This window comes from Cnephaeus nilssonii (genome assembly GCF_951640355.1).
Source record: "Cnephaeus nilssonii genome assembly, chromosome: 13".
NCBI lineage: Eukaryota > Metazoa > Chordata > Mammalia > Chiroptera > Vespertilionidae > Cnephaeus > Cnephaeus nilssonii.
The window spans coordinates 40,094,704-40,113,645 of NC_137084.1; the positions used below are offsets into that span (position 1 = coordinate 40,094,704).

General features: G+C 37.4%; 2 protein-coding genes across 2 annotated transcripts; both read right to left on the bottom strand.

Annotated features, from left to right (window-relative positions):
* Window positions 1-3,783: 3,783 nt before the first annotated feature.
* LOC307110105 (uncharacterized protein) lies at window positions 3,784-18,644 on the bottom strand (the record flags this gene model as incomplete). Its single annotated transcript, XM_079789152.1, has 3 exons — window positions 3,784-3,897; window positions 4,330-5,210; window positions 17,687-18,644. 3 exons carry the CDS (start codon window positions 18,642-18,644, stop codon window positions 3,784-3,786), a joined length of 1,953 nt encoding a protein of 650 aa, XP_079645278.1.
* Window positions 8,939-9,898, bottom strand: LOC307109557 (olfactory receptor 52N4-like; the record flags this gene model as incomplete). Its single annotated transcript, XM_079788369.1, has 1 exon — window positions 8,939-9,898. The coding sequence occupies one exon, from the start codon at window positions 9,896-9,898 to the stop codon at window positions 8,939-8,941; it is 960 nt and encodes a 319-aa protein (XP_079644495.1).
* Window positions 18,645-18,942: the final 298 nt, after the last annotated feature.

Below are 18,942 nucleotides of genomic sequence, written 5' to 3' on the forward strand. Positions count from 1 at the left end.
CACTGCAGATTGTGGAGAAAAAAATGTTATTTTCAATAAGTATTACTGAGTCAATGAATATATGTGAAAGAAAAAGAAACATATTTTGTTCTCTAAATCATATCATACACAAAAACAATTTTAGAAAAATATTGAGTTAAAAGTAAAATGCAAAACACACATTCTCTTTGATATTTGGAATAGGCAAATACTTGAAAACAGGACACAAAAATGCTATCATAAAAGTGACATATTGAATTAAGTTAAAATTAAAATTTTATGTACTCTCAGACCAACAGTGATTTTGGCTTGCTTACAAAAATTAACATCATAGAAGGCAATTAAATGCCACTAAATGAATTCTGTGTTCCATCAATAGAAATGGTCATTCTACCCTTCATTAATAAAACTGACTATTTTAAAATCATCATCTGATAGTGTATAAGGAAAATTCTACAGCCTAAAGTGACACCAAGAGAACACAGCTCAGATTTTCCAAAGGTAATTTGGGTTGGAAATAGAAAGTAAACACGGGTTGAACATGTTAGTAAGCATGCTCTTCAAGGACCTCTCTTCATGCCTTACAACCTTAGAGTTACAGCTCAGTCTCTCCAGAAAATAATCAAGGGAGACTGCACTATAATTTCGAGGAATACGGTAGGGACAGGTAAGAAGCAAAAATAATCTGAAGATTGCTCTAATAGTCAAGAACTATTTTCTATTCTCATATTTCTCCTTGTCATGATTTCTACCACTACTGAAATAAAGATTTCTATGTGGATAGAGAAATAACACAGACAGTCATGATCAGTATATTAGATTGCATTTATTGCCATACTAGTATTTGGGAAAGCACATGTCTTCCAGGAACACTCAATTTTACACAATACATCTGCCTTCAAATTGTGTGAATGAAATAAAATATTTATTTCTGAAAAAATAATAAGCAATTGATGTATATTCAAATCCTCTCTCCATTTTATCTTACTGCTGAAAAAAATGTGGCAACTAACCTCTCTTGTATGCCTTAAATACCTTAGTTTCTGGATAGCAAAACAGTGAGCTGAATGCAATCTGGTCCAGGTGTTCAGGATCTTGGTGAAAATAATCACAATTGTAGAATAAATGTGCATGTGTAGCTAGCTGCCAACCTCTAACTTCCTTATTTTCTGTACTATTGAACTGAGCCTTTAAATGAAAATGTGTGTTATGTGTCCCAAGGGTATATTTCAAAATATCATAGATACATGTGGGGATCAAGCTAATCTCTATGGGGAGAAGAAAAAGAGAACTTTCCACTATTAATATCTGAATAATGATACATATTTAAGTGAATTAACGCTTGTGAGTCTGTGTTTGTGTGTTAGCATGCATATATGGAAAGGTAAAGAATGAAAATGACCACAGTTATTTTTATTAAAACTAAGATTTAATATTTATCACAAATTTATATTTTTCCCACTGCTCTGTGAAAAAAAATAGATCAAAAGCATTTAAATAGGAAATATTTTAAATTCACACATTGATTCATTTTTTATTTTAAAAATAAATGTAATGTTTCATTTCTCCATTTAATAAATGTTTATTGAGATTTTCTACTCTCTAAGATAGTCTAGGAAATACATAAATATGGCCCCTGATTTAAAAGGCTTACTTTCAAGGAAGGAATATGATGAATGTTATGAAAGACATCAAAAGTTTAGGCTAGAAAAGAAAGACATCAAAAGCTTAGGCTTATTGCATTTCCACATTGTTAAAAAAATAGATGAATATGTAAAACTTAAAATAATAATCAGGATGACAACAATAATTTTAGAAAGTAACTGATTCTAATTTTTTACCTATTTAAAATAGATTAAAGTAATACCAACATATATTAAATAATTTGGAATGATAGGTATTTTATTTTATTGAATTTATTGGAATGATATTGGTTTGCAAAACCATACAGGTTTCAAGTGTACAACTTAATAAAACATCATCTGCAGAGTGCATCTTGTGCCCATCACCCCAAATAAAGTCTTTTGCCACCCCTATTTTAGCCTGCTCTGCCCACCTGCACATGGGCCCCATCCCTCTTACCCTCTGGCTATCACCACACTGTTGTCTGTGTCTATGTGTTCCGTATATATGTTTTTTGGCTAATCCTTTTAAAGTTTACTAAAAAATATTCATAATTCTACAACTTAGAGGAAACTTCTGGTATATCTTTAGCTTGATTAAAAATACATATATGTAAATTATTGATATGTTTTTATTATACATGTATTTACAAAAAATGATCATAATGCATTATAACATGGACTGGTATTTTCATTTAAACTTATATAATTCCAAAACAGCATTACTAGAATTAAATAAAAGTATATTATAGATGCATTTAATTCATTTAAACATAATCTTATACTTACATATCCCTCTTTAAAAACATAATAAATAAACTTGTATGTAAAACTTATATGACATGCCCTAGCCAGTTTGGCTCAGTGGATAGAGCATCAGCTTGTGGACTGAAGGGTCCTAAGTTCGATTCCGGTCAAGGGCACATGCCCAGGTTGTGGGCTCGATCCCCATTAGGGTATGTGCAGGAGGCAAGCCCATCAGTGATTCTCTCTCATCATTGATGTTTCTATCTCTCTCTCCCTGTCCCCTCCTCTCTGAAATCAATAAAAGTATATTAAAAAAAATCTTATATGACATTTTTTATCAGATTATCTTCTCAAAATGAAATCCTATTAGATAAAATAGAATTTTTTTTAAGCTCTCCTTCTTTCATTCCAACAGTTGCATGACAATTTGCTGAGACTTGTTGGCTCCTTGTCCTTTAACCAAGGTGTTGGTTACCTGATGAGTTTGCTTATATTATTTCTCTTTATAAGGCTTGTTGATAGTATGATGTGATCTCATTAATACAAACATGATGTTTCGGTTAAAGTGTTATATTTGCCTGAGAAGAATGAATCTTGTCTCTAACTGGGGTATAAGCTCAGTATATGTTTACAGGAAATATCTCATTTATTAGGCTTATTTATTCTGTATACTCTTCATTAGTCTTGGAAAAAACAATAGTGTACTCTGGTCTCCCACTCTTAGTTTTAATTTATTTCTCTTGCATGTGTGTTAAGCTGGGAAGTAAAATGCCATCATGTAAAATAATACAAAAGACTGGCTTATTTTGCTTAGCATAATACTCTCTAGGTCCCTCCATCCTGTGACAAAGGTTAAGAGATCCTTCATTTTTATAGATGCATAGTATTCCATTGTGTAAATGTACCACAGCTTTTCATCCACTCATCTATTGATAGGTACTTGGACTGTTTCCAGTTTTTAGCTATTATAAATAATGCTGCTATGAACAAAGGGATGCATATATTCTTTCTGATTGCTGTTTCAGGCTTCTTATGGTCTCTTGTAGCTCTAATCTCTTTCACTCTTGCTGTATGGACCCATCTTCTGATCCTTGTAGATGGAAAAATAGCAGCTAAAGCCTAAAATATGAGGTTAGAAATCTATGCCTCTGTATTGGGAGAGGGCCAAGAACTGAGGAAAGTTTCTTTGACTATGCAGAGGCTCTTGTAACCTAGGTTGGAAGACTCTCCCAATGTTATGCTTTGTTAGATGGAAGTTAAAAATGCTGAACCAACTTGATCTCCTCTATGATTTTTCACCTTGGAAATGATCTAGAAGGTACTGTGGAAGGCATCATCACCCTATTAAAACTTCTTTCCAATTTCAAAAACTGAGGATCATTTAATCTTGAAAAGCTTCTTTTCTTTTGGACTAAGTCTCTTCTATATTCCTGGGTCACTCACATGCCTTGACCCCAGTTCCCTGCCCCTTTTGGAACACCTTGACAACCTTTTCCCGAATCTCTTTGGTCTTAACTCCATATACCATAGGATTAAGAGCAGGTGGGAAGTGTCAGGAGCCAAGAGTCAATCACAAATTAATTCTAACATTGTTTCAGTGAGCTAATGAAGCAGAATCTCACGGAAACTTGGTCCTCACCATAGGCCTACTTCCTCAGGCCTGAGGACAAAGCATTCTTCACATAGCTGTCCTTTATCTATAGTCAGCACCCTTTGCCCCATCCTTTATCTATAGTCAACACCCTTTACGACCTTAGCCAAATTATCTAAGTCCATATGACCCACTCAGCCCCCACCCCTCCTAGGCATCTCCCCTTCTAGAAACCACATATAAGGAACACTGTAAGAATAAAATCTGGAGGCTTGATCAGAAACCCATTTGTCTTGCCTCCATTCTTCGCGTCCCTTGTCTGTTTCTCATTCTCTTAGGTGCGCCGCCTTGGTACCCCCGTTAGAAGACCCCGCTGGCCGGGGCAGGGAAGAGCAGGTAGTCATCGGCCAAAAGAATGTGAATATGGAGTGGAACATGGTGGCCAAAGCGATGAGTAAAAAAGGAGAAGAGGGCTGGTGTATAAGAGATTAGGATGACACAGACATGGGAACCACAGGTCCCTAGGGCCTTGGACCGAGCTTCTTGAGATGAGAGGCGAAAGATAGCTCGTGCAATAAAGGCATAGGAGAGAGCAATGCAGAACAGATCAACCCCAATGACCAACAGTGCTGCTGTCAGTCCATACACACGGTTAGGCCTAGTATCTCCACAGGCTAGCTTCACTACAGCCATGTGCTCACAGTATGTGTGTGGGATTACCTGGCTTTGACAGAAGCTTAAACTCCCAATGAGGAAGCGATATGGGGGCATGAGCATGGAGCCCCACACCATAGCTACCACTCCAATGTGGACAATGATGCTGTCAGTAAGGATAGTGGCATGGCAGAGTGGGTAGTAAATGGCCATATAGCGATCAAAGGCCATGGCCAGCAGCACGGTGGACTCCATCATGCAGAAGGCATGAATGAAGAACATCTGTGCCAGGCAGGCAGAGGCAGAGATATGTCCAGCTCCACACCAGAGGATGGCCAGGAGCTTGGGAACTGTGGAAAAGGAGGCAGCCAAGTCAATGGTGGAGAGCATGCATAGGAACAGGTAAACAGGCTTGTGCAGGGCTGGTTCGGTGGCAACAACAACCAGGATGGTTATGTTGCCCACAAATGTAGCAGTGCCCAGGCAGCACACAGGGAGTGAGAGCCACAGGTGGAACTGTTCCATACCTGGGATGCCCAGGAGGATAAAAAGAGAAGTGTCCAGATTAGTGTGATTAGGAAACTCCATGGTGTGGCCAAGAGTTCTGAGCATCTTATCTAGTCAGAAACACACACTGTATCACATTACCTGAAGAGACAACACAGAACAGGGGTATCAGTGAGACTAGAGTAACACTTATTAGCTATACAGTGTTAGGCAAGCTTTATCATCTATCAAATGGGATTAATATAGTACAATCCCCTAGGATTGTTAAAAGAATTATATGGGTTAATATTTGTAAAGAGCTTTGAATCGTGCCTGATATATCATACTAGTTAAATAAAATTAATGAATGTGAGACAGGGCTCAAATAAGCATTTAAATTAATTAGAATTGTTTTCTAGCTAAGACTTATTGTCCTCACAAGTACTAGAGCTCAAATGGAACTCCCATTTGATCTAGCAATCTCACTCCTAGGAATATATTCTAAGAAACTAGAAACACCAATGAGAAAGGATATATGCACCCCTATGTTCATAGCAGCACAATTTACAATAGCTGTTATTTGGAAACAGCCTAGGTGCCCATCAGCAGATGACTGGATCAGAAAACTATGGTACATCTACACAATGGAATACTATGCTGCCATAAAAAAGAAGGAACTCTTACCATTTGCAGCAACCTGGATGGAACTGGAGAACATTATGCTAATCAAAATAAGCCAGTCAATGAAAGAAAAATACCACATGATCTCACTCATTTGTGGATAATAAAGAACATTATAAACCGATGAACAAAAAGATAAATACAGAGGCAATAAAGCATCAAACAGACTGCCAAAGTACAGCAGTAAGGTTAGGGAGAGGTGGGGGAGATAAGAGATCAACTGAAGGACTTGAATGCATGCATATAAGCATAACCAATCGACACAAAATGCTGGGGGGGTGACAGCATGTATGGGAGTGGGGTGGGGGGGGCAATGGTAAGATATGTACACATATAATACCTTAATAAAAAAGGAAAAAACAAAACAAAAACAAAATGAGATGAATAAAAAAAGAACTTGAAAGGAATAGATCATAAAAAAAAAAAAAGTACTAGACCTCTCTCTTTTTCTCACTCTCTTTCTCTCCCCCTACCCCTTTCTCATCTTTCTTTTCTGGAGTATGGGGAGAGATTAGGCAGAACCCAAACTACCAACAGTTCCCTGAATGAAGGTGGACATCATTTTGTTTAGTTTTTGAACTTAGAATGGGTTCTGGTTTGGGACCTAGTGCTTGGTAATTATTTCTGATCATAAGATTAACATAGTTGTTTCCACTGCTTTCACTAACCAAGAGATAATCCCAATATCCCCTATGAGCTTTCATTTGAAATTCCAGAACATGCTTTATGTACCCTCACGTGTCCAGTTTCCACTTCCTAAGATTTGGAGTGAATCCTGAAACAGGGTTCTACTTCTGAAACAGACACTTCCAGTCTTTTACAGTCTACTTCTGTAATATACCTTTATTCACATTCTATCTGTGGTTCTTGGTGATTTCAAAGATAAGATATAGCCAAATCCTTTTCAATCTGGTCTTTTCACCATGTCAGGAAGTGAGTTGCTAATTCTACCTTAACTCATGGCTGGACAGTGATGACTCATCTCTCCTTGTGGAAAAATCTTACACAACTATCTCATTTATCTCACCTTTCCCTTACCTCCACTCTCTAGGAGGACACAGTTCAGAGCAAGGAGTACTTAAACCCAAAGTTATTCTGCAGAACATGGGAAACCATGATGGTAATAGGATAGAAACAAAGGTCTATTTATTAAGATACTATCTGATAAATCACTTTAACTGGAAGTTTTCAAAATGGGAATGCACTTTACTGCCTAGAAATTCATATCCACTTATTCAACCACAAATATTTAATGTAAACCTCCTCTATAAGTCTCTTTATTCTCAAAGCTGGGTAATCAGTCCTGGAATGATCTCTACAAAAAAAAAAAAAAAAAGCCATAGATTGTAGGAAATTTGAGGAGTGAGAAATAGTTATCAAAGGGGAGTCAACTTTGCCACAACTCTTTCTTATACCAGATACATATATGTCTGGTGAGAAGAGACGTAAACTCCCCTATTCCTCAATAGTCCAGGTACTGTGTATGCATAGCCACTGGAAAAAAAAATCAAAGAAGTTCCTTTATTTTTGTACTTAAAGCAGATTATTCATTACTATGTAGGTGGGTTTAAAAGATAAAACAACACTTGATAGCCCAAACATGCAGATAAACAAAATTAATTATTGTTTTGTCTTCACCACAAGCAATGAGAAAACTCATCAATTAACAAGACCGCAAAATGTGTGCACATAAATCAACATACATTGGGTTCCAAAGAAAATCTCAATCACCCAAATCCACATCAATAAAGTATAATATCTGACTATAACAGGATAAAATTAGAACGTAATAACAAAAGAACCATTCAGCAAGAATCTAAAATATATGGAACCTGGAGAGTATTATGCTAAGTGAAATAAACCGATCAGAGAAAAACAAGTTTTACAGGATCTCACTTATATGTGGAATCTAATGAACAAAATTAACTGATGAACAAAATAGATCCAGAGACATAGAAACATGAAACAGACTGTGGAATCTCAGAGGGAAGGTGGGGGAGGGTGAGTGGAAGGGAAGAGATCCACCAAAGAACTTGTATGCATATATGCATAACCCATGCACACTGACAATAGGGTAGTGAAGGCCTCGGGTGGGAGGTGGGAGCACAAAGGAGAGCTAGAAGGAGTCAATTGGAGAAAAAGGGGGATATATGTAATAGTTTCAACAATAAATATTTAAAAATTAAAATTAAATATATGCTACTAAATAACTTATTGGGGAGGAAAAGGGAAATTCATAAAAATAAATTATATTTAAAGAACTTCATGATAAAATGAAGATGACATAATTGAAACACATATCCAAAGAAGTTTTCCTTTCTTTTAAGCTTTTATAACCTCTATCAAAAGAAAAAGACAAATTAACAATAGTAAAGCAGATATTTTATACAGAAGTCCAGGTAAAGAACAAGTGAATTAATTCAAATAATTGACAAGAGTAAAAATTAAAGCAATAAAAACAGAAAAACACCTATGAAAATTAAAGAAGATTAATAAAAACAAAAATGGACTCTGAAAATATTAAGATAGATAGACTTTTCATAAATCTGATTATGGGAAAAATTATAAGTAAAATGAACAAAGACCAAATTTGGACCCTCTAAAAACCAGAGCCTGAAACCTCATTAAACTAATGACCTCATGGATATTTCATAACGTTTTCATCAGGAAGACAACAGTGAGAAAACAGGAATTTTGGTACTGATGAGAAAAATTTAGCTTTTTTTTTTTTTCCAAAGGAAAGTAACAGTATCTTTCAAACTGGAAAGTCCAATCACTATTTGAAAATAGGACAAGGTTGCATCTGATTGTAGATAATCTCCTTCAATCAGGCATTCATCAAAGTCGATTTCATTTCCCTCCATTGGCTCAGCATCCCATTAGGCTTGTGTTTCTGGGAACTGGTTAGTGATGAGATCAGTCCTTCACAGGATGAGAAGATGTAAAACTCACAGGAATGGCTCTGGGCATGCCAGTGATGAGATTCTGAAGACAATGGGAATGCATGAATCAAACCCTCCCTTGTCACAGCCCAAACAGTACTCTCAAGAAGGCATTATTAGACCTGACTAAACGACCAAAGGAAGTATTCCTTTTGTTCTATTTCCTTCTTTTTTCCTCTTCACTCGTCTTCCACTTTGCTTCTCTTCCCTTCCATGACAAATGTCCCTTTCATATGTTATGGGGATTTGGTAATCTTAGAACCTGAAAGGATCCGTATGACACAGTCTCGTATCTGTTTGGTTTTCACACCATAGACAACAGGGTTCATAGTGGGAGGCAAGAGCAGGTAAATATTAGCCACAATGATGTGGCAAGAGGCAGGAATTATGTGACCTCCAAATCGATGGGAAAAGAAACAAAAGAAGGCTGGACTGTAGGAAAAAACAATGGCACAGATGTGGGCAGTACAGGTGCTGAAGGCCTTCTGCCGAGCATCCGCTGAGGAGAGGCTGACCACCGTCCGTAGGATCATGGTGTAGGAGATTGTGATACATAGGATATCAAAGCCCCCAATCAGGAGAGCAACCATTAGACCATAGATAACATTGACCTTGATATTTCCACAAGATAACTTGGCCACAGACATGTGGTCACAGTAGGTATGGTATATTATATTGCCTCTGCAGTAGGGTAATTTCTTGGTGATGAACATCAAAGGAATGAAAAGCAATGCCACTCTCAGAAAAGTGGCTAAGCCAGCCTTTGCAATGATAGGATTAGTGAGGATAGCTGAGTAGCGCAGAGGGTAACAGATGGCCACATAGCGGTCCAGGGCCATAAGCATGAGCACCCCAGATTCCATCCCTGTTGAGGTGTAGATAAAGAACATCTGAACCAAGCATTCATCAAAGCTGATTTCCTTAAGATGGAACCAGAAGATGCAGAGGGCTTTAGGGACTGTAGTAGTGCACATGACAAGGTCAGTAAAGGAAAGCATGGCCAAGAAATAGTACATGGTCCTGTGCAGGGAGTCCTCATAGCGGATGAGGCAGAGAAGTCCACAATTGCCTACCACAGCTACAACATACATCGTGCAGAATGGGAAGGAAATCCAGAGGTGCATGTCCTCTAGTCCTGGGATTCCATTAAGAATGAATGAGGCTGGAGTCATGTCTGTTTGATTCAGCATTAGCATGATTAGATTGTTAGAAACATTAAGCAGCTTATAGTTTTTGTATGTTTCTTAGTTTATATTTTGTTTTCTGATCCTCCAGGATTAGAAAAAAAACAAACAAAACACAATTTTAGTCCTGTTCTTTCTCTCACTCTCTCTTTTTCTCTCTGTCAAATCTGCATTTTAATATCAAACAAATAGTTTAAATGAGAGAAAATATTTACTTCAACAAGTTAAAACCAAGTAAGTTTTTATTGTTAATTCATTAATTTACTAATTCATTAAACAAATACATATTTACCATCCACTATGTCCCAGGCTCAATCACATATATTGTCTGCATTATTTTGAAACTAAAAGGACATAAATACAATCATCACTAATTTATTACTCTTAATGATTCATATTCATATACTAAATACTCTTTGAGGAAGTTTTGCACCTTATATGGAGGCCCTAAGGAGATAAGGCTGCTTTATGTCTGAATTGTTGTACATTTAATACCAACACTAAGCCCTTCTCTGACCACCTCATTTTAATTATTTATTTTCAATTTTGTCATAGAAATGTGTTAGAAAGAAATAGTACTATAGGATAATAATGAAAATAAAATATAATCCAACTCCATCATTCGACTGTCAAATTCCACCTTCCCACAGGTAGTTACTTAGCGTTGACTTTTTTATTTTAAAATAATTTGTCTAGACTTTTACTTCCTTTTTCCTTTTAAATTGTTTTTATTAAATTATTACCTAGTGTTTTATTTTTATTATATATTGGTATTATCTCTGCTAAGTCACATGAAATGACATGTATATTTTCTTCCCTATTAATATTTTTCCTTTTGATAATAATTTCATTTATTTTGTTTAGTATCTGATGTAGCGATGTCAAAAAATTTTAACTGATTTTCACAATTGTAAAATGTTTTACTATTATTTCTTGACAGTTAAATACAATCTATCAATACTAGTCCTTCCCACACCATTTGTCTCTTTCTGGGAAGTGCTGACATAATCAATCTCTTTTGTCATTTAATATCATGGATTATAAATATTTATTCACTAGTGGCCCCGTGCACAAAATTTGTGCAAGAGTAGGCCTTCCTTTCCCCAGCTGCTGGCACCGGCTTCCCTCTGGCACAGGGGACCCAGGCTTCCCTTGCAGCCCCGGCTTTGTCTGGAAGAACATCCTGAAGGACGTCCAGTCTAATGAGCATATATGCTTTAATTATTATAGATATTCTTGAATCACCCTTAATATAAAAAACTCTTAATTTTTTAGATGGTATTTATAGTTATATCCAGTATCTAGCAAGCCACCAGACACATTTTACTAGTATATGCTGATAAATATTTTTGAATGAATAAAGAAATTAATGAGTAAATTAATAAAATTTCACACTTGAACCACCAGATGAAACAGAACTCCACTTTAGAAGAAAAACTTACCTACTTCATAAGTCCCCATAAATATAAATTTCTGTCATCTTTTGTCTATTCTCTTTCCCCAAACCCATAGACAATAAGTTTGCTTTCTCACTGGATAGTCCTCAATTTTATTATCCATGTTTTTCTCTCAATATGACATTGAGTTCCTCCAAGTAAGTTTTGCTTCTAAAGTGGAGGAAACACAGTCACAGATAAGTCTCTCCAGACATGAAGCAAGTAAATTAGAATCTTATTTGGAGAACAATGGGAGAGTAGGTAAACAGCAAGAGTGTTCTGACCATGATGGAGAATGATGGGGGTGATTTGTATCTGACTTCCACTACAACAGAACCAGTGATTCAGTTTGGTTAGGAAAGTAACTTATTTATAATCATAATCAAAAGTTACACTGAACATGGAAATGAACACCTCCCCCCCAAAAAAAACAACAACAAGCTATCACAACACTACTGTCCTCAAATTGGTGGATGGAATCAAACCTGTATTTCTAAGAATATAATAATCAATTAGTATTCATCCAAACACTCTCTTCTCTTGATTGCCCTGCCTATAAAATAATAAAAACCTTGTTTCTAGTTCCACTTTTCTGTCCTTTAATACCTTGGTTTCCAGTTATCAAAATAATAAGTAGAAGGTCCTCTGTTCCAGGTGCTCAGGATCTTGGTAAAAAAACCCATCATGATTCTACATGAGTTGTTTATTTTTATGTACACATACAGCCCTCAACCTCTAAATCCCTTGATATTTGTACTATTAAACTAAGCATTTAAATAAAAAAATGTGTGTTATATATCTCAAGGGAATATTTCAGCACATTAGAGACACAGGCACGGTTGTGGGAATCAAGCTAACTCCTACCCTAAGAGAATGAAAACTTCCCTGTCTTACTCCTATGCTCTACTAAATAAATAAGTAAATAATTTTAATGTTTTGTGTTTGAGTGTGAGCATGCATTTATGAGGGAGATGCCCTGGCCCCATAACTTACTTCCTTAGAGCATTGGTTTCATACGCCAAGGTTAAGGGTCCTATACCTAATCAGGACATGTAACAACAATCAACCAATGAATGCATAAATAGATGGAACAACAAATTGATGTTTATTTCCCTCTGTCTTTGTCTCTCAAATCAATAAATAAAAATTTTAAAAAGAATGAAAGCAAACTTTTAAAAATAAATATTAGAGATTGTAACATTTATTGCAAAGTTGTTTATTTTTATGTAAGGCTTTGTGGGGCACATGTTGAAAACATGTACATATAGAATCAATATATTTCTTCACAAATCTATCCATTTCCTCTTTTATTTATTTACTAGAGGCCTGGTGCACGAAATTCGTGCATGGGGGGTGGGGGTATCCCTCAGACCAGCCTGCACCCTCTCCAATCTGGGACCCCTCGAGGGATGTCCAACTGCCCTCTCACAATCCAGGACTGTTGGTTCCCAACTGCTTGCCTGCCTGCCTTCCTGATTGCCCCTAACTGCTTCTGCCTGCCAGCCTGATCACCCCCTAACCACTACCCTGACAGCTTGATTGATGCCTAACTGCTCCCCTGCCAGCCTGTTTGTCCCTAACTGCCCTCCCCTGCAGGCCTGGTCCTCCCCAACTGCCCTTTCCTGCAGGCCTGGTCACCCCCAACTTCCCTCCTCTACCGACCTGGTCACCCCTAATTGCCTTCCCCTGCAGGTTTGATCGCCCCCAATTGCCCTCCCTTGCAGGCCTGGTCCCTCCCAACTGCCCTCCCCTGCTGGCCTGATCGCCCACAACTGCCCTCCCTTGCAGGCCTGGTCCCTCTCAACTGCCCTCCCCTGCTGGCCATCTTGTGGTGGCCATCTTGTTTCCACATGGGGGCAGCCATCTTTGACCACATGGGGGCAGCCATCTTGTGTGTTGGAGTGATGGTCAATTTGCATATTACTCTTTTATTATATAGGACTAGAGGCCTGGTGGATGAAAAGTCATGTACTTGAGGGGGGTCCCTCAGCCCAGCCTGCCCCCTCTCACAGACTGGTAGCCCTCAGGGGCAGGAGGTGACCTGGTGATCAGGGGAAGGTGATGCCCCATCACACCTCTGCTGCTGCCACTGCCAGCAGTGCAAGCCTTGGCCAGCCCTGGTTACCTGAGCCTCGGCCGGCCCTGGCCAGCTGGGCAGCTGCCAACTGAGGCTTGCCTGCACCTCAGGCTGGCCCTGGGCTGCTGGGGGCTGAGTGAACTGGGGGACTCCATGCCAGCTGCCCTGGTGAGGCTGAGGGGACTGGGTGCCACCATCTTCTGGATGTTGGCACCGCCATTTTTGAGGGCGTGGCAGTCAATTAGCATATTCCCTCCTCATTGGCTGTGGGCACCACCATCTTTGAGGTAGGGCAGGCAATTAGCATATACCCCTTATTGGCTGTGGGTGCCGCCATCTTTGCGATGATGTGATGGTCAATTAGCATATTCCCTCTTTATTAGATAGGATATTCTCATGTTCCTAATTTAAAAACATATCCTGCTGGCATTGATTAATGCTTAATCATCAACCTATGTACTAGCAGGTTACTGGTTTGATTCCCAGTCAGGGCACATGCCCGGGTTGCAGGCTGGGTCCCCAGTGTGGGCGTGCAGGAGGCAGCCAATCAATGATTTTCTCTCACCATTGATGTTTCTATCCCTCTCTCTCTCTCTCCCTTTCTCTCTTAAATACACTGTTTATACATAATTGAGTATTAGTACTCCCCAAGATAGGCTAGGATCTATGAAAAAAGAATGATATATTATGGGCCTGTTTCTAAGAAATCTATTTTCAACTGAAGTAAATGATGAATATTATGGCATTCTAGAAAGTCATCAAAAGTTCAGGCTTGTTATGCATACACATTAAGTTTGAATGCCTAAACCTTCATATAATGATGATGATGATAGTGTCAATAATAAAACAGAATAACTGATTCTAATTTTAACTTTTAAAGTTCATTAATTAAATAATAACTATGCCTGTGTATTTTGTCAGTGGGTCTCAATCAGATATTCTGCCTTTCTAATGAATCCCAGGTGATGCTGATACTGCTGATCCAGGGGCCACACTTTAAATAGCACTGCTTTAGACAATCTGCTATTACCAGTGTTCCCCCATTTAACTTTTTTTTTTTGCTGTTGGACATTTGTTTCCAATTATACATTCTTATAAATAATGTTTCAATAACACCTTTGTACATTACTGGAAATAAAATGAAAAAAATAGAAATGTTTGGAAGGAGAATAATAGCATTCTTAAATTGTATGATATAGAGGTAACTTATGATACATTTAAAAAATATATACATACTAGAAGCCCGATGCACAAAGATTCGTGCTAGAATAGGCTTTCCTTTCCCTGGCTGCCGGCATCGACTTTCCATTCCGGCACAGCCCCTTTCCACTCAGGCCCCCAATCTGCCTCTTTCAGCCCCAGCCTCACCTTCCCACACTGCCCAGAGGCCCTGAGAGACCGGGGGTGGGACAGAATGCCTGCGTTGTCACCATGGACAATGCAAGCGCCCCCCACTGCCTGTGTATGCAAATTAACCGCCATCTTTGTTGGGTTAATTTGCATATCACTCCTGATTGGCTGGTGGTATAGCGGCGGTATGGTCAATTTACATGTTTGTCTATTATTAGGTAAGATGTATCTAGCTAGTGTTTATACACATACAGTAGCAATATATGGTTTTAACAAAAGCCTTAATCAAACCATATTAAAGCACAAATTTGGCTATTTTCAATTGGCATTACATAATTAGCTCATTCTAGTAAGGATTGTTAAGTATTATGATTGAATAAAAGTTCTTCATATGTATGTATATAATTAATTTAATTGTTTTTTTATTCTTACACATGTAGGATTTTTTAAATTTACATAACACAATACCATATATATGTATGTAGAGAATACTTTTATCACAATTTTTAACTTCATTGAGTTTTTAAAAATTGAAATTAGGCCTGGCTGGTGTGGCTCAGTTGGTTAAGCATCATCCCATGCAGCAGAGGATCATAAGTTTGAATCACAATCAGGTCACATGCCCAAGTTGGGAGCTGGATCGCCAGTAGGGATCATGCAGGAGACAGCTGATCGATAATAATCTATTTATGGATAAACTTCATTTTGTTAATTCATTCAGTGATTGATGGACATGTAGGTTGTTTTTACTTTTTGGCTAACATTATTACTGTAATATTTGTGTAGAAGTTTTTATTTTAACAGTTCTTTTAAATTTTGTTGGATATATACTTAAAAGTTGAACTCCTGGACCATATGGGAATTATAGGCATAACTTTTTAAAAATATCTTTTCTATTGATTTTTTAAAATATATTTTTATTAATTTCAGAGAGGAAGGGAGAGGAAGAGAGAGATAGAAACATTAGTGATGGGAAAGAATCCTTGATTGGTTGACTCCTGCATGCCCCTTAGTGGGGATTTAGCCTGCAACCCCAGGCATGTGCCCTGAGCAGGAATCAAATTGTGACTTCCTGTTTCACAGGTTGACACTCAACCACTGAGTAATACTGGCTGGGCTTATGCATAACTTTGAGAAATTGCCATTCTTTTTCCACAGTGGCTGTACCATTTTATATTCCAGGCTTCTACTAACCTCACTAACACTTGTTATTTTCCATTTGAAAAATCATTATATCCATTCGGGTGTGTGAATTGGTCTCTTATGGTATTGATTTGAATTTGCCTAATGATGTTGAGGAACTTCTCCTATGCTTGTTATTTTTTGTACATCTTCTTTGGAAAATGTCTATTCAAATATTTGCCAATTAAAATTGATATGTCATATTAGGAAAAACAATAGCAAAATGGTAGAAATCATTCCTTTCATTGAGTAACTATATTAATTGTAAGTGGACTTAGGTCTCCAAATAAAAGGCAGAGATTGGTAGAAAGTTGGTTCTAGCCAGGGAAATTAGGTAACAAATATATTTAAATCAAAAAAGGATGAAGTAAAAATGTGTCCATATGCAGAGGTATAATTTATATTGAGAAAATCTTAAAGAATCCACAAAAATATCATGAGAGCTAATACACTAATTTAGAAAAAATTTTGGATACTAGATCAATACATAAAAATCAGTGTATTTCTATACACCAGCAATGGAAAAACCCCCAAAGAATATCAGAAAAAAATTATTTTTACAATAATATCAAAATAAGAAAATAGTTAAGAATAAATTCTACTAAGAAAATACAGGAGTTGTTCACTAATAATTAAAAAATATTATAAATATATAAAAGAACACCTATCTAAATGGAAAGACTTCCTGTTGAAAAATCTCAGACATCTCTTATACAAATGTTTGCTGATATATCTTCTAGGCCTTAGGGCAAGGAAAACAAGAGAAAAATAAACAAATCGGACTACATCAAACTAAAAAGCTACTGCACAACAAAAGAAACCATCAACAAAATGAAAAGGGAGCCCACTGTATGGGAGAACATTTTTCCTATGATACATCTGACAAAGGGTTAATATCCAAAATATATAAGGAACTCATACAACTTAAGGAAGACAAACAATCCAATTAAAAATAGGCAGTGCAGGGGAACTAGAAGGGGTTAATTGGGGGGAGGGGAACAAAGAGGACATATATAATACTTTCAACAATAAAGATTTAAAAAATAAAAATAAGAAAATGGAAAGCCTTCCAATGTTCATGAATGGCAATATTATTAAAAATTATCCATAGATTCAATGACATTCCTACCAAAATTCTGATAGTGTTTTTGCATAACTGAAAATCCTGATTCACAAATTTATCTGAAATTGCAAGGAACTCTTAATTGTCAACACAAACTTAAAAAAGAAGAACAAAATTGTGTGTGTGTATATATATATGGCTAATATGCAAAGCATCTCCTCAGTAGATCAATCTGGAGACCAGAAGTTCTATTGCTTGTTATGACGTGCACTGACCACCAGAGGGCAACATGGAACAAAGGGAGACCTTGGTTGGCAGCCAGAATGAAGGCCCCAGCCAGAAACTGGAAGGCCCTGATCAACCCTGATTGCTGGCCAGACCTAGGGACCCTACCCATGTATGAATTTCATGAACCGGGCCTCTAGTTTTTAAGAATTAATGAATAAATTAAGTTTATCCAAGGAATGTGAGTTAATTATTAGACTAATATTTCAATGGAGTGAGAAACAAAAATAATTCACAGAAAGATTGGTAGGCTGTCCAGTGATGTTGAAATTCTCAAGACATACTTAGAAATGCACCATTCAAAATGCTTCATTTCTGTGGTCAAAGTAGTACTTCTCAAAATATTTTATTGGCTCCTGTCTAAATAGGAGCCCTTCTCTCTCCTGGAAATTATCTCTTTCATATGCTATGGGATTTGATATTTTTAGAACCTGAAAGGATCCTAATGATACAGTCTCGTATCTGCTTGGTTTTTACCCCATAGACAACAGGATTCATAGTGGGAGGTAGGAGCACATAAATATTGGACATAATGATGTGGCAAGATGGAGGTATTATATGACCCCCAAAGCGGTGGGAAAAGAAGGAAAAGAAAGCTGGACTGTAGGAGAAAACAATGGCACAAATGTGGGCCGTGCAGGTACTGAAGGCCTTCTGTTGAGCATCTGCTGAGGAGAGGCTGACCACGGCCCGGAGAATCATGGTGTAGGAAATTGTAATGCACAGGATGTCAAAACCTCCAATCAGAAGGGCAACCATCAGACCATAGATGGCATTGATCTTGACATTGCCACAGGATAACTTGGCAACAGACATGTGGTCACAGAAAGTGTGGTATATTATATTGCCTCTGCAGTAGGGAAGGCGCTTGGTGAGGAAAGTAAAAGGAATAATAAGCAATACCCCTCTCAGGAAAGTAACAAGCCCAACCTTTGCAATAACATTGTTGGTGAAGATAGTTGAGTAGCGCAGAGGGTAACAGATGGCTACATAGCGGTCCAAGGCCATAAGCATAAGCACCCCAGACTCCATTCCTGTGAAGGTGTGGGTAAAGAACATCTGGACCAGGCATTCATCAAAGCCAATTTTCTTAAGATGAAACCAAAAGATGCAGAGGGCTTTAGGGATTGTACTAGAGCACATGACAAGGTCAGTAAGGGAAAGCATGGCCAAGAAATAGTACATGGGCTTGTGCAGTGAGTCTTCATAGTGGATGAGGTAGAGGAGCCCAAAATTCCCCATCATAGCCACGACATACATTGAGAAAAATGGGAAGGAAATCCATATTTGTATGTCTTCAAGTCCTGGGATTCCATTAAGAATAAATGAGGCTGGGTGTAGGTCTGTTTTATTCAGCATTAGCATGATCAATTAGGCTTAAAATTTATGTGGGGTTTTTTCTAGAGTAAGAAAAAGAAAAGAGAAAATATAATTTATGGTTACTGTGTAAGTTTCACCACATGTTTTAAAATTTTCTAGTGCATTTTAATGATCAAACAACCATATTTTCTAAGTGCCAGAGAGTAGCTTTTTTTGTTGTTGTTGTTTATTTGTTGCTCATTTGTTGATCAGTTCTTCTGTTCATTCAACCAATTTTTATCAGGTAATCCAAGTTCTCATTACAGGCAATACTTTTTCTTTAATCTCTAAAAAAAAAAAAAAA